Source organism: Columba livia, chromosome 15, assembly GCF_036013475.1.
Source record: "Columba livia isolate bColLiv1 breed racing homer chromosome 15, bColLiv1.pat.W.v2, whole genome shotgun sequence".
Taxonomy (NCBI): domain Eukaryota; kingdom Metazoa; phylum Chordata; class Aves; order Columbiformes; family Columbidae; genus Columba; species Columba livia.
Window position 1 is genome coordinate 13,021,489 of NC_088616.1, and position 20,141 is coordinate 13,041,629.

Genomic DNA, 20,141 nt, shown 5'->3' on the forward strand with positions numbered 1-20,141 from the left:
AGAGAGGCCACGAGCAGGGTGCCACGTACTTCCAAAACAATCGTTGTATCTTTATTGACGCTCTGAATGCAATGACCTGTTTTTTACTCTTAAGGAAAATAAACATCTTTTAGAAACAGCTTGTTACACACAATCTTCAGTGTGAAGCAATATACTAATAAGAACACTAGTCTTAACATTTACAGTCTTCATATATATTATATATATGTATATGTATACATATATATACACTATATAATGAGGCAATATATAATACACACGGTTTACCATTTTACAGTCATATGTACAAGATGTCACTAAAAATAGCCAGATTTCAGGCAACACTGCCAGGGACACCAGGATTTTTTTTATTCTTTAAATTAATTATTTTTATTATTCTTTCTCTTTTTTGTTTGTTTTTTTTTTAAATGTGTTTTTCACTCCCGTGTCCGAGCCAAGCTGCTGAAAGAACAGACGTTTTGTGGCCAGCAAACCTTGAGGGTGAGGGCTGGGTGGGACAGAGGGGACACCGAGGACACGGGGCGCTGGCTCTGCAGGGTCGGGGTGGGGGAGATGGATGGGGCCAGCGCTGTGCCCCCCCCCCCCCCTTTGCAGGATGCTTTGCAGGTGGGGGGCAGCTGGTGGCTCTGTTTTTAGGATGGGATTTGGGCTTGAATCGCCATGGGTTGGGTATTATTTGCCACCTGCACCCAGGTGCGGGTGGTGCAAGGCTTGTGGGGGTGGGGTGCAGAGACTGGGGAGTCATGCAGGGCGCCCTGTGGGTGACACAGGTGGGGGGTGATCCCAGAGCTGGGCAGCCCCCAGGGTGTCTGGGAAGGAATGTGAAAACCAAGGGAGCTGAGTGAACTCAGCACCCAGGGCACGAGGAGCAAGCCAGGGCCATGCAGTGGGAGGAAGCAAATGCCTCCTCTTCCTCCAAGAACCCTGCTGCTGCCTGGAAGCCATTTCTGGGTTGTTTGCACCCTCTTGCATCAGGATAAAATCCTGGGGTTCAACACCCAGAGCCTGGGGTTTGTACCCAGGGCCACAGGCTTTGCACCCAGAGCCTGGGGTTTTGCACAAGCACAGGGAACAAAGCCCAGCACCAGCAAGAGGAGGTGCTGGCGAGGCTGAGCAGAGGCAGGACAGTGGGTTTTTGGGGTCCTTGGCAGCAGGACCAGTGCCCCATGGAGCGGGAGGGTGGTGGGTGCAATGGGCCGGGGGCTGGAGGGCGCGAGTGGGGCTGGAGCAGCCCGGTGGGTGCCCACCAGCCCAGCCACGTGCCTGTCACCCCAGTGGGGACCCAGCTGCTGGGGACAGGGCCTGGCACCCCAGGCCAGGCAGGGTGGGGGCAGACAGGAGATGGAAGAACAACATGGAAAAAGGAGAGTGGTGTTTCAAACAGCAGGCCGTTGTTTGTCTTCTTTTTTTTTTTCCTTTTTTTTTTTTTTTGTCCTTTTTTTTTTTCTTTTTTTTCCTTTTCTCCGCCGCACGTATATACAGACAGACACCGTGAGGTTTGCTAAAGGCAACATCTCAGATCAGATCAGTGTGAGATATGGAGAGCCGGGACCCGCGGGGGGTCCGGCGGCCCCACAGTAAGACAACATCGCCGGGACCCCTTCTACATGGCCCCCCCAACCCGAATCCCTCCCCCACCTCCCCCCTGTGCAGCCATCCCAGGATGGGATCCCATTCCGCCTCCCGGTGAGGCCAGGCCAGGTTTTGCCGGGGCCCGGCGAGGGGGCAAAACCTGGCGCTGGATCCGCCCGCCCAGAACGGGGTTGGGGCGGGAGGGGGCCGGGGCGGCAGCGCTGCGCCCACCTGCAGCGGGGCGGCTCCCGGTACGGCTCGGTACGGCTCCGTACGGCCCCGCTCCGCTCCCCAGGGCGCTGCCTCCTCCGCCGGTCCCTTGCTGGCAGCAGGGCGGGTGCGCGCCAGGAGCTACAGCGGCTGCCTCTGTGGGGAGAAGAGAGACATCAGCCCCGTGGTCCCGCTGCGGGGTGTCCCCGTCAGCAGCCACCCTCCCCACTCGCAAATAACTGTGTGCTCACCCGACATGTGGCGCTTCTAGCACGGCTTCAATTATCACCCCCATACCCCATCAGTGCTTAGGGAAGGGGGATAATCCCCAGTACCCCGGCTGGGGGCTCCAGACCTGGCACCCACTGGCCTGTCCCTGCAGTGCAGGGTCCTGGGGGCCTGGTGTCATCCAGGGACACGATACCCCATGGGGCTGAGTGTCTGGGGTAGGTGTGCCATGGAGTGGGGTGTCCCTGGGGGGTAGATTGTTCAAACGCAGAGCCCCCTACCCCAGGGGCTGCAAAGCATTGGAGGTGTGTGCAGGGGGGTTCTGTGCTTACCTTATGTTTGGGACATTTCAGAGAGAAACTCTCTTCGGTTAATGAGCAACCTGCGAGGAGAGGAGAAAGCCGTGTCAGGGAGTCCCCATACTGCAGAATGGCTGTCCCTGAGCATCAGGGACAGTGTCCTCCGTGGCCTCCCACCACCATCCAGACCAGCTGCAGCCTTTGCATGAACGGTTCAGCTGAGGACAGCCTGCCAGCCAGTGCTGCTGGTGCAGGAATCATCGTTGCCCCAGCTGGCAGGGAGCCGTGAACCCCTCCTGGGCTCAGGTGGGCTCCAGCGATGTGGAGCAGCCAGCCAGGTAAGAGGGTACCAGGGGACACCCGTACCCCTGACCCTGTGGCCGGGCTCACCTGTGTCGACGGCACACGCGTAGTGGTAGGTGTGGGGACACCCCTTCTGGCAGCAGCCCACGGTGGCTCCCGCTTGCTGGCAGCTCGAGCACTTCTTTAAACACATGCAGGAATTCGGAGCAGGGAAGGAGAGATGCAGAGAGACAGAGAGATCCCATCAGAGCCCAGCGAGGGAGCACAGCGCCCCAACAGCCCCAGCCATGAGGGCAACACGCCGGCATCCCTGCACCTCTCCAGCCCCAAGCAGCATCTTTTCCTCCTGTGCCCGCACACCACAAGTGTCACTGTGCCCTTTGCTCGGCTGTCTGCAGCCACACACGAGCTTCTACCCACCATACCGCTCTCCTGGATGGCATGGAGCCCACAGCCATCCTCCATGGAGCAGGAGGTGTGAAGGGCCAGGGCCAGGGCCGTGCCATGGCTTGGTGGCAGTGGTGGATGAGGACCACGGTGTTCCCCATCTCCTGCGCTGTCCCCAGTGGGTGCTGCAGGGACAGGAACCCCAAGCGCCATGGCATGGACAGGGAGCCACGCCGCAAGCATGCACACCAGGGAATACGGCCTGTCCCAAACCTGGTACTGGGAGGCTTGCTGGAGACCCTCTGCTGGGTGGCTGTCACCTCCTGCTCCCCAGCACAAAAGCCCCATGTTCCAGCAGTGTCCTCCCTATTTTGCTCCCTCCATATATCTGTGTTCCCTTCATTCTGGGAGAGGAGAATCATGGAATAGTTTGGGTTGGAAAAGACCTTCAAAGGTCATCTAGTCCAACCCCCTGCCATGAGCAGACACACCCTCCCTCCAGCTCTCCTTGCCCCGCTGCCCATCACTATGGCATCAGGCCATGTCATGCCTATTTTTGTCTTCCATCCTGCCTTCACCAGGCTGTGTCTGTCCCACTTTGAGCTGTTCCCTGTGACACATGGCTGGGCTGGGGGATGCAGCCCACCAGGCTCAGCATCCTCATGGTCCCAGGGGGGGCCCTGCTGTCCTCCCAAAGCATAGCACCAGAAACACGCTTCTATGCCTAAAGGAGCGGGGTTTAGGTGCTTTCTGCCCCGCTCTCTCAGGGCAGCTCCTCATGCTCAGATGCTCGGGTCAACCCTATTAATTTTCATCCCAGCCAGAGGCACAGCTGCAGGAACCACTCCGGCTGAAGGAGGCCAGGGGGAGATGTCACCCCAGGGTGCTGTGCCATGCCAGGTGGGCAGCTGAGCTCTTACCAGGTCAGCAGCTGCCTTGACGGCCTCCTGCAGCCCGTAGAGCTTCCCCGCCACCAGGAAAACCCCAGCGGTCCATACGGCACAGGCCTCGTGCAGCCAGTGCTCCTGCGTGTCACCCGCCGGCTCCTGCGGCGGGGACTCGGCCTTGTGACATTCGTGCCGCCGGGGCTTTTCGGCCGCCTCCTCGCCCTCTGTCCTCTCGTCACAGCAGTAGCAGCTCTGCAGCCTACGGAACATGCCCCGCGGGCTGGAGCGCAGCGAGCTCTGCTTGGCCACCTCCGCGGCACCCTCCGGCCGCGCCGCCTTGCTGCCGGCACCACAGCCACCCTCTGTCCCTCGGGGCGCCCGGTCAGCCGTGGCGGCGGGCGGGATGGCATCCTCGCCCGGCCCCTCCACCCGTGCCTTCTCCTTCAGCCGCGACTTCTTCTTGGGCAGGCAGTCCTCGGGGTAGTAGGGCCCGCAGAGGTCCCCCAGGTCCTTGTAGTTGGCAGGGTTGCGGCACAAGCAGCAGACCAGGCAGGCAGCGCTCAGCGCCTTCGACACCACCGGCCCCATGTGCATGGTGGAGGAGGCGGGCAGAGCTGCCCGTGGTCGCGGTGCCGGCCCAGCCGGTCCCCGTTGCAGCCGGGCTTCCTCACCGGGAGTGTTGATGACGGTGCAGGCGGTGGTGAACTCGCCACGCCGTTCCACGTGGACGTAGGGGGCGAATGGCGGGGCCCGGCTGTCCGCCCGCAGCCGCTTGCAGGAGATGTATTTCAGCCGGATCTCGGGCTCGGCGGGGTGCAGCAGCGGCACTTGCTGGGCTTGCCGCCGCCGCTTGCCGCGGCTCTTGCACCGCGCTGGCACCGCCTTGGCCTTGCCGTGGGCCAGCCTCTTCCGCTGCCGCTTGGAGTAGCCGTTGTAGTTGGAGTGGTTGGCCCGCGGCTTCGGCCCCCGCGCCGCCCCAGCAGCGGGACGCACCTCAGGGGGCCCCTCACCACCCCCGGCCTCCTTCTCCTCACTCTTTGGTTTCTTCCCCTCCCGCAGCGTCTCCTCCCCGCCGCCTGGGCCGGCTGCACGCTCCCGGGGCAGCACCGGCAGCGCAGGGCCCAGCGGAGCCTTGGCCATGCCCAGCGCTGCTGCTTTGCCCTTGCGGTTCCTCTTCTTGGGCAGTAGCCCCAGGCTCTTGGCTGCCACAGAGCTGGGCTGTGCCCCCAGGGCCAGGGCATCGGCCTCACCCTGGCAGCCCTCGGCTGAGAACTTCTTCCCGCTGCCCAGCTTGCCCTTTGGCGCTCGGCCGGTGGGGTTTCGGCAGAGCTGCTCAGCCGGCGGTGCGGTGGGTACCTTCTGTGCTGCCGCCGGCTTGGGCAGCCGTGTGTCGCCCGCTGCCAGGGCCACCCCACTGTGCTTCACCGCCCGCTCCCTCTCTGTCCCTACTGGGCTCAGGGAGGTGCTGTAGGTGGCCACTGTGGCCGCCACCGTGGCTGCCGGTTTGCAGGTGAACTTCTTCAGGTTGGGCGAGGTGATCTTCTGGACGATGGCCTCCAGCTTGAGGCCACGGCCCTTGCGGGGGGGCAGCACTTTGGTCTTGGTGGCCTCCTGGAAGGCTGCCCGGGAGGTGATCTTGATGCAGACGTCGGGGGCCTCCTTCGGTGGGGGGGGCTTTGGGACGGCTTCACCGGAGCTCTTGGGGGCCAGCTTGGCTTTCACCTTCTTGGCCACAGGCATCTTCTTGAAGAGGCTGGAGGGGCCCTCTGGCTTCTCCTCCTTCACGCCACCACTGTTGCTCCGCAGGACCAGGTTCCTTTTCTTGGCGGGGATGGGGGAGATGAAGGTGGACTTTCTCTTCAGCGAGTGCAGGGGCCGCTCGGACATCTTGCCCCCCATGCCTGGCCCTGCTTTGGGCAGCTTCATCCGAGCACCCACCTTGCCCTCCTTGTGGGGGCTGCCTGGGGCTGACAGCTTGAAGGCAGGTGGGAGGTGGTTGTTGATGAGCTTCTTGGGTGCCTTGCAATTCTTCAGACGGACATCAGCCGCCCTCTTGCCCCGCCGCCTCTTGGTGTAGAAAACCTCCTGCGTCTTTGTCCGGGAACGCAGGATCATCGACCGCTGGTCCCTCTCCCCTCCCTCCACCACGTCTCCCTCCGGTGGTGTCAGCCCTACTGCCTCCTCCGCCGTCACCAAGCCAGGCACCAGGATGGTGGTGGCATCACTGGCGTTTTGGACCACCTTGGGGGTCGGCCGGCCGCTGCGCTTCCTGGATTTGAAGGCCACCCGTTGCTTCACACCACAGCCAGGCTTCTTCCCCAGCTTCTCCTGGTGCGCGGGGGCCTTCAGCCCCTCCAGCGGTGCCGGGGCACGGGGCTCGGCCAGGGCGGTGAAGGAGCGGGTGCACATGCGCGCTGGCAGACCCTCGGCTGGAAACCGGGGCGTTTGGCTGTGGGCGTTCTTGCTTGGCACCTCTGCCGGGCCGTCTGGCCCCAGGCAGGCGCCGGCCATGCCACCGGCTGCCAGAAAGTCACTGAAGGGGCTGGGCACGGCGCTGCCGGGGCTGTCCCCCTCCAGCAGCCGGCAGTGAACCCTCTTGTTGCGGAGGCTCTTGCCCCGCAAGACCGGCTCCGTCTTCCCCGGCGTGTTTTCGGGCACGAGCTGCTGCTTCACCGCCACTGATGGGGCAGATTCGGCATCGGCCACCTCGGGGGGGGATGTCTCCCCTCCACCGTTCTCCTCCTCGGGCTGGATGTGAGGCAGGGAGGACTTAAACCAGCTCTTCACCTTGGTCTCTGTGCCCACGGCAGGGCCCAGCAGGATGACGGACTGGCCGGAGAGGCGTGCGGCAGGAGCCGAGCTCTCCTTTTCCACTGTGCTGACAGTCTCCTCGGCGGACACGGGCACCTCGCTGGAGGACAGCACGGCGGGCATCTCTGGGGGCTTGAGTGGCGAGGTGTCATATGTCACCGACTTCTGCTCCGAGCCGGCCAGCTCGCAGAGCGAGGAATACTCCTCCACCTCCAGGTCCGACTCCTTCAGCTCAGGCGAGGAGATGATGGGGATCTCGCTGAAGTCCCCTGTCGAGCAGCAGTGCCGGGTATCCTGCAGCCACCTCTCACTGTCTGCCTTCGTGGCCTCATCGTAAGTCAGTGTTTCCTCCTCTTCTTCCTCCATTGCCTGCTGGCCAAAGTCCTGGTCCGGCTCGCTCTTGGCTGGCTGCTCGCCATCACACAGATCCAAGCCACAGGCATTTTTTTTCTCCTTGCAGGAGCCCACCAGTTTACTGGGGAACAAGCCCTTGGGCAGGTCGGAGGTTTGCAGACCCGAGCCCAACTCCTTCCACCTCAGGCACGCCTCGCCCAGGCTCTCCTCTGGCCACTCGAAGTGCTCCATGGCATTCCCTGAGCCCTCCGAGTTGGCGGTGGTGTTCGAGTAGCAGCTGTAGCCGGCAGCTCCCGCGCTTGATGTCGCTGCCGGGATGCTGGGCTTGGAGTTGAAGGCCAGCGGGGACGCGTCCTTCAGCGCATCCTTAGTCTCAGCATCCACAAACTCCACCTGGGGACCCTCATACACCTCCTCACCAAAGTCCTTCCCAGCGCTGGCCCCTGAAGCCTTGTCCAGCTTGAGGGGCTCGGTGAGGGTGCTGGAGTCACCCTGGCTGGGCCAGGTGCCCTTCACCATGGAGTCCAGGCAGGGCCGGTGGTTCTCCAGCTGGAAGGGGGACTTGGTGGCCTCCTTGCTCAGCATGGGTGAGTTGGCCCAGGTTTTGTCCGCCTTCTCGCTGATGGCATCCTGCAGGACGATGATCTCGGAAGCCAGCTCCTCCTGGGATAGGGCGCTGAGGAGCAGCCGGGGACAGTCCCGTTCATTGGTCACATACTTGGTGAAGGTCTCCAGTGGCAGGCTGGCGTGGATGCTCTGGAAGGAGTCATCTGATTTGGTGGACATGTCATCCGGGGAGGTGACAGAGCAGGTGGACACAGACTCGGGCTTCGCCTTAGAGTTGCTGTTGACACGGGCAGGGCTGCGGTTCTGGTTGCAGTACAGGAAACTCCTCTCCAGCTGGTCCTCTGACCCACTGAGATAGTCGGCATCCTGTGTCTCGGTGTGGACGGACTGAGGGGTGCTCAGTGGGTCAGACAAGGGGGTCCCCACCTGCTCTGCCGAGTAGGTGCTGCTCTCAGGGCTGCAGTGCTGCCCCTTGAGCTGCTCTGGGGTCCTCGCCGGGGTCTTGATGCCCTTTTTCTGGGGCACAGCTGATTTGGAGAGCAGCAGCTGCTGGACAGTGTTGGAGATGTTCTCCACCTGGGAGGTGAGTGCCGTCAGGCTCTGCAGGCTCAGATCCGACAGCAAGTTTTCGGGCAGCTTCTCCTTTTGCAAATTTTTGCAGTTCCCAGATTGAGCGTCAGGGCTCGTCCCATCAGTGGGAGAAGGGTTCAGCAGTGGCATGAAATGGCTGTGGTCGGTGATACCAGCTGGGAAGGCGCTGGTGCTCAGTGGCTGCTGGCTGTACTGGAAGTTTTCCAGGTTGGGCATCAGCGGGGAGGGAGTGGAGCTGTAGGACGGGGACCTGCCGACAGAGCGAGCCGGCGAGTGGCTGGCGCTGGGGCTGAAGGTCTGGTAGTACTGCTCCGGTGTCCGCACGGGCGGCGCATCACCCTGGCAGTAGGTCTGACCTGGCTGGTTGTAATGTTGGTACTTGGCCAGGTTTTGGTAGTGGAGAGTCTCTGGGGCGTGATGACGCCCTTGCAAAGTTTGCGGTGGCTGTGGAGGCTGAGGCGGCTGCGGGGGCTGCGGTGGCGGCGGCTGTGGGGGCTGCGGCGGCGGCTGCGGGGGCTGCTCGTAGCCGATGCGGTTGGGCTGGTAGCTGTGCAGGTTGGGCACACGGGGGCCGGGGGCCAGGCTGGCAGCATTACCCAGGGGCCGCTCCAATGGCGGCTGCCCCGAGGGTGCCGTGCAGCTCTTGTAGGAGTGTGCGGACTGGCTGCCCCCCGGCACCGAGGAGTAGGTGGAGGAGGCAGGGAAGGACTGGGAGCGCTGCCCAAAGTGGGGGCTCTGTGAGAAGGGCATAGGCGAGGAGACATCGTTGGGCAGCTTCTGCCGCTGCAGTTTGGGGTAGGGGAGTGCGGGCGGCTGCTGCTGCTGCTGCTGAAAGTGAGTCCGGAACGGCAGCGGGGCAGCCGATGGCTCGTGGTACGGCCGCCCGCCCGCCAGAGCCGCTGTCTTCTTCATCAGATTGTCCTCATACTTGGCCACGCCGCCGGGCAGCGCCTGTGGTTGGCTGCCCCATGCCTGCAGGCTCTCATCTCCCGAATAACGGGCCGGGTAAGGGCTGTTCTCCTGCACGGCGTAACTGGAAAAGGCCGGCCTGCCTTGCAGCTGCTGTCCGGCTAATTGCTTGTTTCCCCGGTGGTATTTCTCCACGGTGCTGTTCTCGTAGCCCGCGTACGGCAGTTGCTGCTGACTGTAGTACTCCTTCGCCACCAGCCTCTGCCGCTCGCAGTTCGGCCCTGCCTGACTTTGATGCCTGTAATTCTCCAGGCGTGATGTATCTTGTGAAGTCGGCTGGTAGCTCTGCTGGTTGCCATGGAAACCACACCTTTCTCGAAAGGACTGCATGGCGCGGGCTCGTTATCTGCGAAGAGAGAGAGAGGCGAGAATTCAAATGAAGCATCGCCACCGCGGAGGGCCGGGGAGCGCGTGTGCCGCGGGGGACATCGCCTTGCCTGCTGTGGCATCACCCTGCTGGCACCACGTGGCCTTGCTGCCACCCTGCGGCACAGCACCTGGCAATGCATCGCCCTGCATTGCCTCACTATGCATCACATTGCCCGGCAGTGCCTTGCTTTGCATCACATCGCCCTGTATCACCTCACACTGCCCTGCATCACATTGTGTTGCCTTTCACCTCCCTGCATCGTGTTACCTTTCATTTCACCTCCCTGCATCATCTTACATTGCATTGCTTCACCCTGCATCACATCACCCTGCATTGCCTTGAATCGCATCGCCTTGCATTTCAGCTCCATTCACCATGTTATCTTGCATTGCATTGCCCTGCATCACATTGCCCTGCGTTACATCGCCTTGCATTGCATTGCCTTGCATTGCATCGCCTTGCATTTCAGCTCCATTCACCATGTTATCTTGCATTGCATTGCCCTGCATCACATTGCCCTGTGTTACATCGCCTTGCATTGCATTGCCTTGCATTGCATCGCCCTTGCATTTCACCTCCCTGCATCTTGTTCCCTTGTATCATGTTACCGTGCATTGCATTGTCCTGCATCGCATCACATCACATTGCCTTGCATTGCATCGCCCTGCATCACCTCACCATGCATTTCACTTCCCTGCATCATGTCACCTTGCATCGCATCACCTTTATTTCATCACCTTGCGTTGCATCTCTTTGCACTGCATCACCGTGCATTTCATCTCCCTGCATTATGTTACCTTGCATTGCATTGCATCGCCTTGCATTGTCCTGCATCCCATTGCCTTGCATTTAATCATCTTGCATTGCGTTGCGTTGCATTGTTTTGTATTGCCCTGCATCGCATCACATCACACTGCCTGGCATTGCATTGTCTTGCATCACATCACATCACATTGCCTTGCATTGCATCTCCCTGCATCACATCGCCTTGCACTGCACCACCCTGTATTGCCCCAGATTGCAGCAGCTGGCTTTGCATCACCTCACATCACTCTGCATCGCATCACCTCGCTCTACATCACATCGTTTGGCGTTGCATCGTCCCACCTTTCACCACCCTGTATCACCCTGTCAGACCTCCTCGCATTGACCCCACAGCATCGCCCTGCTCCGCAGCACAGTGCCCACAAGCAGGGGGGGTGGCCAGGTCCTGCTGCCTTCCCCCCGCCTGCGCTGTGCCCAGCCAGCCCCCGACCCGCTGCCGGGACCTTCCCCATCTCTGCTGCCCGTCCCCGCTTTGCTGGGTGAACAAACCCCCTCCCTGCAGCCCCGCAGGGCACAGTGACCCTGACCCCCTGCACCATGCGTGACCCCTCGCCTCTGCAAATCGTTCACCCCCCTCCTTGCACGCCGTCCCTGGGGACGCCGGCATCCTGCGAGCCCCTGCGAACACCCCGCTTATCGCCATTCTTTTTAATTATTGAGGCTAATTACTGGAAGCAGCAGCGTGGAGGGCCAGAACCGCAGGCTCTGCCGCAAAAAAAGTCATTTCAACTTGCTGGCTCTGCCCGGCTCTGCCTGCTGCTGCCTCCTGCAGCCCCCCCGGCGCTCCCCCTGCCCGGTGCGATGCCATCTGGAAGCTGTCTGCTCCCGCCAGCCCAGCACCTCGTCACAGTCGTCATTAAACCTCATTTCCAGCCCTGCTCCCGTTAGGTGCAGGGAAGCACCTGGGTCACCAGTTTGATCTCGGAGGCAGCTGAGCAGCTTGTGGGGCTAATGAAGGGCTTGAGGACAGTGGGGACACATCCTGCCCATCCCCAGCACCAGCAGGTCAGAGGCGCTGGGATGAACATGAGACTGTTCCAGCAGCAACTTGAGATTTGGGAGTTCAGGTTAGGGCAGCCCCAAGGGTCTGCAGCTCCCCAGGGATGTCCCTGGTGCTGCTCCCTTGATGACGTGCCACCGTGGTGACCCTCGTGCTGTCCCCTCTGCCTGTGACGAGGGGAAGAGATGGGGTGCTGGTGGTGTGGACACCAGTAACGTCTCCTTTTTGCACCTTTTTGGGGACTATATACAAAGACAAGGCTTTATTTAGTTATATTTCCACAACCACCAGCATCTCGGGGATGCACCAATTGCACAGTGCCCCCTGTGCCACTGGAACCGAGCTTGGTGCTGCCCACGCCAGCACATCCTCCTGTCCCCCCTGTCCCCTCCATCCTCTTTTTGGATGCTTTCCATGTCTCTTCCCCATATCAGAGCTGCACCTCGCAGGCTGCACAGGCAACTGGAAGCAGTTGAAGCCCAGATCCCAGGGAAGGGACGGGTCAATCAGAAATCCGGTGAGGCCGGTGTGAATGACCCTACCGCGGTGTGGGCGCGGTGCTGGCCTGTCCTGTGCCGGGGCTGCCGGAACAAAGGCAGCAAAATCAAAGCCAGGCCTCTGGGGCAGCCCCAGGTGGCGCTGAGAAAATTAAAGGGAGAAAAGGGCCCCTCGTGCTCCACGTGGAAGCAGGTCTGAAAAATGAAATCGGCTTGAGAAGACCTTGGGTTGGTGCTTTAATAGGAGCTTTTTGCCCCCTGTTCTCTTTAAATATTAATTATTGTTATTAATTAATTATTGTTACTTTTCCAAACAGCTGGGACAATGCAAGGCTGAGCAAAAGCACGCGGTGCAACGGGGCAAGTCGTTCAGTTGTGCAGAGGAAGCACATGTGCGGGGTGTGCACGTGTGCAGGGTGTGCAGAGCTTGCATGCATACAGGATTTGCACACTTGCAGGGTGTGCATGTGTGCAGAATTTGCACACTTGCAGGGTGTGCGGTGCTGTGCATGCAAGCAGGGTGTGCATGTATGTGCGTGTGTGTGCGTAGGAGGAAGCCCCCCAGTGGGATCAGGCCATGGGGACACAGGGACACGTTCCGGTGCCTGGCAAGGGCTGGGACTCATCCTGCACCCATGGGCGTCCTTTTACAGCAGTCACAGTATGAGGAGCTGGATGAGACCCACTGGGCTGCAGCTTCCCATTGCTTCCCTACCCAAGCCGAGATCCCATGCCCGGGGCCACATCCCCATCTCCATGCAGGTACCAGGTACTCTGCTGGGGGTGATGCTGCCGTTGGGGACTGGGAGGGGACACACTTGTCACCAGCAGCACCCGGACGTGCAGGCAGAGCCAGAGGCCAGCTCTGCCCTCAGTTCTGCCGCAGCTTTGCCGGAGAAAGGCCGTAACAGATGTTGCCGCCTGATGTAGGCTGTTTCCGAGCAAACGCTTTAATGGCATCAAATCAAGCTGTCGACAGCAGCAAGGTTACAGCCCTGCCTGGGAGGGGGAGGCGGCCACAGACATGTCCCCAGGGCCCCACACGGTCACCCCCCCGCCACGTCCCTGCCAGACGTGCTCTCCTGGCCCTGAAGAAGTTTCCAGCCCAGCTTCTGCAATGGGAATCGACACCGGGCCTCTGGCGCATGGCAGCAGCGGACACCTGCCCTTGATGGCCGGGAAAGCCACCGTGGCTGCAGCCAGCGGTCACAGCATGGGAAGGGGTCCCCAGGGCGTCCATGGGAGGAGGTGGGGACTTGGGGCCATCATGGTGCACAGAGCCAGCGCGGCCCTGTCCCTGCAAACCAAGGAGCTGTGCTTGTGTCTGAATACAGCCACCCGGGAGCATCCTGTCCCCGCGGTCCACGGGGACGCACGAGCAACCCAGCTGGCCCCACAGCTCCCAGCACAGCTCCACTGTCACCCTTTGTGGATACACAGGACCTTCTGCACTTCTTAGTGCCACTGCATGACCTGGGGCCATGCTGTGGTGCATGAAGCCATGCTGCAGTGCACGGAGCTGATGCGGTGCACGGAGCTGATGCAGTGCACGGAGCTGATGCAGTGCACGGAGCTGATGCGGTGCACAGGGCCAACGCAGTACATGGGGCTGATGTTGTACATGGGGCTGATGTTGTACATGGGGCCGATGCGGTGCATGGGGCCGATGCGGTGCCCAGGGCCGATGCCAGGAGCTGAGCCATCGCATCGCGCGGCACAGCCAGCCCAGTGCAGCCCCGGCACTGCCGATGCCGCCTGCACGGCAGCTCGCAGCCTGCCCGCTGCTCGGGAGGATTTGTGCTGCGTGGCTGAGTTTGGTGTCATTTTGCTCCCCCCCATCCCTTCTTCCTTCCTCTTTCCTCCCCCTTCCCCTTGTCTGGCAGGGACACAGCAGGGCCGGATCCGGACCCTTCTGCAGGTGCCCCAGGACTTTCGGTGGCAGGGCACCCTTGGTAAGCAATTGAAACCCCCAACACCTCAGCCCTGGGGGCTGATCTGGTCCCCCCTGGCCCCCCACATCCCAGTCTCGCTTCCCAGCTGCTGCTTGTCCCACGGGGGCTGATCCGGTCCCCCCAGCCCTGCTGCTCCTCCGGCTGCTCCTGAGCCATCAACAAGGACTCAGCCACTAAAAATAGCAGCCAGCTCTGGCAGGGGGATGTTTCGCCAGCGGAGCACCGCGGAACCCCGCTCCCCACCCCACAACCCCTGCGCCAAACCCCCTCCCAGCACACACTCCCCACCCAGGGGTGCAGCGAGGTGCCATTGGGGTAGGGGGGTGAAGGGATGGACCCCCTTCACCCCTCCTTGATGGCTCTTGCCGGGGAATAAGCACCTATCAAGGAGCATCAGCCTCGGATTTGTTTAATTGTGAGCTGGTGGAGTTTAAAGAAACCTTTTCTGGCCGGCTGCCACACCGCAAACTGCTCCAGAGAATTGGATTATTACGGAAGGAGAGAAAAGGGGAGGCAGAGAGGGGAGCCGGGGGGGTCGCGGTGTGGGGCACAGCCCAGGAAAGAGCGTCCTGCCCCAGGAGCTGGGAATGAGAGGAATTGGGGGGGATGGACAGACAGACAGACCTCCCGGACAGTGCAAAGGGACCCGCGAGGCTTGGTCAGACCTGGGTGGTTGTGGAGCTGCCACTGTCCGTGTGTCCCTGCACCCCCTGATGTCCCTGCAGTGTCTGGTGCTGGATGATGGCACCCAGCTTGGTGGGGCCCAACACCCCCCCGGGGTGCAACCCCTATCAATGCACCCAATAATGCCTCCTCCTTCCAATGAACGCCCTTAATACACCCCCCCTCCAACGAAGCCCACTAATGCACCCAGTCAATGCGCTGTCCCCTAATAAACCTCTTTAATAGACCCTCCAATGCCCCCTGTTAATCTGCTGACCCCCCAAAACCACCCCTAATGCAATCCCTGCCCAACACACCCCAACGATGCTCCCTCCCCCAATGAACCCCTTTAATACGTCCCCACTCCAGTGCACCCCTTTAATGCGCTCTCTCATTAGTGAACTCTTGAACCCCTTTGATACACCATCTCTTCAATGAACCCCTCTTTAACACCCTTCCTCCAGTGAACCCCATTAATGTACCCCCTCTCCAATGCCCCCGATAATGCAGTCCCCCCAATAAACCTCTTTAATACAATCTCTGTCCAATACACAACGATAATGCTCCCTCCCCCAGTGAACCCCTTTAATACACCCTCTCTCCAGTGAACCCCTTTATTGCACCCTCTCTGCAATGAACACCGTTAATAGATCATTCCCCCAATACACCCCTTTAATACATTGTTCCGCCAATGAACCCCTTTAATACACCCCTCTCCAATGTACCCCCATTAACACACCCTCTCCCCAATCTCCCCCATCACCACCACCATCTCCCACAACACGAACACTCCATCCCAGTGCAGCAACTGGGAGGCGAACGATACCCACAGGGCAGACCCCAGCCCCCCCCCACCCCCCCATCCCTGCGGTCCCCCCTCCTTTTTCGGCGCTCAGCCGACCGGAGCAGCTGTTCCCTGCACACTTCACTTGCCCGCAGATGATGATAAATGGAGCTGGGGCTGCGCCGCCCATCGCGCGGGGGTGGGCGGATGCGGGCAGCGAGGAGGAGGAGGAGGAAGGATAGGGGTCCCCATCTCCTGCAGCCCCCCCAGATCATGCTGCTCCTCCCATCCAGCTGCTGAGGAATTCCCTTTGGGGGGCTTGGCAGGGGGGTGGAACCTGCCCAGGGAATTCCCATTGCAATGAGGTGCAATCCCCATCGAGGGCTCAACACCAGATTTTGGGGTCACAGTCCCTCATCCCTGTGACCCCCCCAGCTCTGCTCCTCCCCAGCGAGGAATTTTATTCAGGAAAGAAAATAAAACCCCCACAATCGCCTGCAAACCGCACTCATGACTCAACATTTCTGCTGGCCCGGCCTTCTCCAGCGCTTGCCAGGGGAAGCCCGTGGCCTCCCCAACCTCATCCCCTAGCATGGAAATCCGGCTCGTCCGCCAGCTCCTGCCTCTGTGCCCTTGGCTTTTCCTCTTTCATTTTGGAATGATGGCTGGGGGGTTCCCGACGTCAGGGCCGGGAGGTAGGCAGAGGGTTGGGCTGGAGGATGGGGGGGGTATGAGAGTCAGGGAAAGTTGGGGTGTTTCTTCTTGCTGCTGGAAAATGCGAAGTGGGGGGTTGAAAAGGGAGGGAGGGAAAAACAAAAGGAAAAAAAACCCCAAAGGGTTAAAAAAGGGGAGAAGGAGAAAAAAGAAAAGAGAAAGGAAAAAGGAACAGGGAAAAGGAAAGAAAAAGGAAAGAAAAGAGAAGAGAAAAAGAAGGAAAAGAGAAAAAAGGCGAGAGTGAGAAAAAAGAAATCAAGAGAAAAAAGAAAAATAAAAAAAGGGAAAAAACAAATAAGAAAAAATAAAAAGACAAAACGAAAGAGAAAGAAAAGTAAAAAAAGAAGGAAAAGGAAAGAAAAATATTAAAAAAGAAGGGAAAAAAAACAAAAAGAAAGAAAAAATAAAGATAAAAGACAAAAGAAATAAAAAAGAAAAAAAAATATAAAAAACAAGGAAAAAAGAAAAGAGAAAAAAGGGGGAAAACTGAAAAAAGAAAGAAGGGAAAAGGTGGGGAATTTCACTCCGGAGCAAAATCCGTCTCCGGACGTAGCCTGGGGGGAGGTGCCGCGTGTCCTCACGCCCCCGCGAGGGGTTGACACCGGCCGGGAGCGGAGAACGAGCTCGTGGTGGGGCTGGAAACACAGTGGAGGTGCCGGGGGGCCCTCTGCACCCCAATCTTCCTGCGACCCGCGGCAGCTGCCAGCGCGGGCAGATGGCGGCAGGGACGGGCAAGAGGAGCCCGTGCCGGGACACCAACGGGCACAATGGCAGCTGTGGGGTGGCCATAGGGTGGCCATGGGGTGGCCACTCAACACCACAATGACCTTCAGCCAACCCTCCAGCCTCAAAACCACCGAGCAGTTCGGTGCCAGCGCGGTGGCGACATGAGGTGACAGCCCAGCCAGGTCTGGGCACACTCCTGTTTTAATTCTTTACTCATTTTCTGCCTGATGGGTTGGGATCCTTCTTCCTTCCTCCCTTCCTTCCTTCCTCACCTCCCACTCTTGGCCTGACTCACTTCAATTCCAATAATAATTAACCATCCCAATCATTACTGTGACTGCTAATATTAACCCTCCCTCCCTCTCCCATGCCGCCTTTTGCCCCCCTGCCTCAGTTTCCCCTTGAAGCAGGGTGGAAACTGCATCCCTGCGAAGAAAGCGGGGAGAAGCGGAGCCACCAGCGCGGTGCCAGTGCCAAACCCGTGCTCTGCGGCGTTCGGCTGATCACTCGCAATATTTCCTGTGCTTTTCATATATGCAAATCACTGGCGAGACCCTCCCCGCAGGGCAGCCTCCCAAGCACTTGCTTGTGGCTGTCGGACAAGCTGTTTTGCTGAAACTATATAAACAAGATACTGGTTTGTTAGCGGAATGGAATGGGTGCTGGACCCCCGAGGTGCTGCTGGACCCCCCCTTGCTGGGTGAGGTAAGTAGGGTGCCCCATGGCATCCTCCTTGGTGATGCTGAGGCCCCGCACGGTTTATGATGCTTGCGACAAAAACAGAAGGAAATAAAAGCTCTCGCAAGGATGGGAGAGCAAACGGATCCTCACCCCAGTCCTGGACCCACTCGGCACGTGGCTGTCTTGGGATCCGGTTACTCACGGATGCTGCGAGCAGATGAGGTTGAACACACAAGGGTGCGTTCCCTGGGGAATGTGATGGGGATGGCTCATGGTCCCCACGCTGAGCTCTCCGGCCCAGCAAATCCACACCAAACCCAGCGGCAGGACCCGGCACCCACCCAGCACCACAGCTCAGAGCCATCCTGCACCCCGCACGGGGCTGCGGTCTGGACGGAGTCGCGGTTCAGCCGTGTGTCCAGGTTTGTGTGCGGTGTTGGGGCTCCCAACAAATACCAGTTTGGGAGCTCAGGGATGGAGCAGGTTCGTGCCTCAGCCCCATGCTGGGGTCCCAGACCCCCTCCCCTGGTGGGTGTCTCCATCCCCAACAGCCCCAAAGACCCCAGGAGATGGCAGGTGGCCGTCACCACCAGGACATTTCCAGCTCTCCCAGCCGTGCCACCAGCTCCATCCCTTCCAGCTTCGGTGGGTCAGGTTCTGCCCCAGCCACAGCCAGTTTTTCCCCCAAAACTTCCAGCAAATTCACGCTACACTGGCCAAAACCGGTTGTTGTGGGATGGCAGCTGATGGGCAAAGGACAGACCCTGGCACCCGGCTGCACCTGTCCCCCTCCCATGCGCCTGCTCCCTCTCTGGGAAGTGATGGGGCTTTGCCACTGGTGTCCCATGTCCCCATCATGTCCCCTCCATGCTGGCAGGCACACAGGGACACTTAAGCCTATGTTTTATATGAGTGTCACTAAACACTACCAGTGTTCCCAGTCCCATTGAGATGCCCTCACCGGGACCGACAGGCACCAGCCGGTCTCCCCTTCATCTTCCCACTGTCCGGTTTTGTGGCACCTCCTGCCTTTGCTTTCAGGGCAGCTGCTCTGCCGTACCAAATCGCACCACCCAAGCCGGAGACCCAGCGCCCACCAGCTCCCCACCGCCGGCACGGCAAATCCCCCTTGGTCATGGCATCCTGTGAATGCTGCGCTTCGGCATCCTGCAGACAGGTCTGTCTGCCGGAGATGAATTCGGCTGCACCGCTGCCAGGCTCTGCCCTCTAAGTCATCTCCCGCCAGCAGCAGACAGCTCGGTAATGAAGCGTAATGCTCCGGCACTCCCCTGAGTGACAGTGGCCAGCACCGGCTGCGTCCCGGCGCTCGGCACGGCCTCCCCTGCCTGCCGGGGGACAAAAAGAAGGGAAAAAATGAGCAGCCCCTTGCCGCGAGCACGGAGCAGCACATCGACCAAGCGGTACCCCCGGCCGGACCTCGGCTTGGGGATCCTGAGCAGCAATCCCCTGGGAAAAAGGAAAAAAAAGAAAAAAAAAAGGAATAACAAGAGGTTGAGAAAAATAAATCAAGGCTAAAAAAATAGAATAAAAAGGGGGTTGAAAAAAAAACACATTGAGGTTTGATATCGTGTGATAAATTATTTTGGTATTATGCATTCACCTTCTCTAAATCCCAAAGACAAATATCGGGGCAGGCGAATTGGCAAAGGAGATTTCCACAGGCCTTCTCCTGGTTCCCGGTTATTGACTCCGACCATCACCATAGGCGCCGTCCCAACCTTCTGCACCCCCCAAAATCCTCTCCTTTTGTTCCTGCTGAAAAACCAGGCAGGGGGGCAAAGAGGAGGGGAGAAGAATTTGGGGCAGGGAACTTCCAAAAGGGATGATTAAGGAGTTAATCTGCCTGAAATAGATAAGGAGCTTAGAGCTGCTGGTATTTGACTGTCCAAGTTTGGATTCAGCGTGTCTTAAACACTGGCTGGAATGTACTTAGATATGACCAAAGCACACGTCCCCCTGAGGAATTACCAGGTTGCCAATTAGATTTGCTTCCCAGATTCACTCAAACCTTCACAAGCTTCTTCAGAGCAGGAAAATTGCTGCCGGTCCCCGGGGAGGCGGCAGAGCAGCCGCTACGGCACGGCAGAGATGCCGGCAGAGATGCCGGCAGCGCGCGGGCAGGCACCGGCATTTGCGGGCAGACGGCACAGCCGCGGCGATGGAGGGGACACCCATGCCAGGGGGTGAGGGCACTGGGCATGGCCTGGCGGGTGCTGCCGGGGGGGTTTGGGTGGTTTTGGGTGTGTAGGGATGCTGTGTGAGCCTTGTTGCGGTCACAGCTTGGCACTGGGGATGCTGGTGTGGTGGCTGGGCTCTCACCGGAACAGGTTCAGCATAGAATCATAGGATCAGTTTGGTTGGAAAAAACCCTGAAGCTCATAGAGTCTACCCGTTACCCCACCCCTGGCACTGCCCCATGTCCCTGAGAACCTCATCTCCGTCTGTCCAACCCTCCAGGGATGGTGACTCCAGCACTGCCCTGGGCAGCCTGTTCCAATGCCCGACAGCCCTTTGGGGAAGAAATTGTTCCCCAGATCCAACCTCAACCTCCCCTGGCGCAACTTGAGGCCGTTTTCTGGTCCTGACACTTGTTCCTGGGGAGCAGAGCCCGACCTCCCCTGGCTCCAAGCTCCTTTCAGGCAGTTGTAGAGAGTAGCCCATGGGGCTGCAGAGCTGGGGTTGTCCCTGGCTCCAACCAGGCTCCTGGTGTTTCCACGCAGCCAAAATCAA

General features: G+C 59.6%; 1 protein-coding gene and 1 long non-coding RNA gene across 3 annotated transcripts in view; one reads left to right on the top strand and one right to left on the bottom strand.

The window, feature by feature from the left end:
* Window positions 1–29: 29 nt before the first annotated feature.
* RAI1 (retinoic acid induced 1) overlaps window positions 30–20,141 on the bottom strand; it is a 76,509-nt gene continuing 56,397 nt past the window's right edge. For both annotated transcript variants that reach the window (XM_065031319.1, XM_065031318.1), the window contains 4 exons: window positions 3,920–9,524; window positions 2,700–2,793; window positions 2,343–2,392; window positions 30–1,938 (listed from right to left, as the gene is read on the bottom strand). In XM_065031319.1, the coding sequence (XP_064887391.1) occupies window positions 1,924–1,938; window positions 2,343–2,392; window positions 2,700–2,793; window positions 3,920–9,508 (5,748 nt within the window). In that variant the 5' untranslated portion in view covers window positions 9,509–9,524 and the 3' untranslated portion in view covers window positions 30–1,923. The remainder of the gene's footprint in view (window positions 1,939–2,342; window positions 2,393–2,699; window positions 2,794–3,919; window positions 9,525–20,141) is intronic.
* LOC135575513 (uncharacterized) lies at window positions 13,527–18,763 on the top strand. Its single transcript, XR_010466388.1, has 3 exons — window positions 13,527–13,822; window positions 17,356–17,414; window positions 18,432–18,763. It is a non-coding gene; the product is annotated as an uncharacterized LOC135575513 (long non-coding RNA).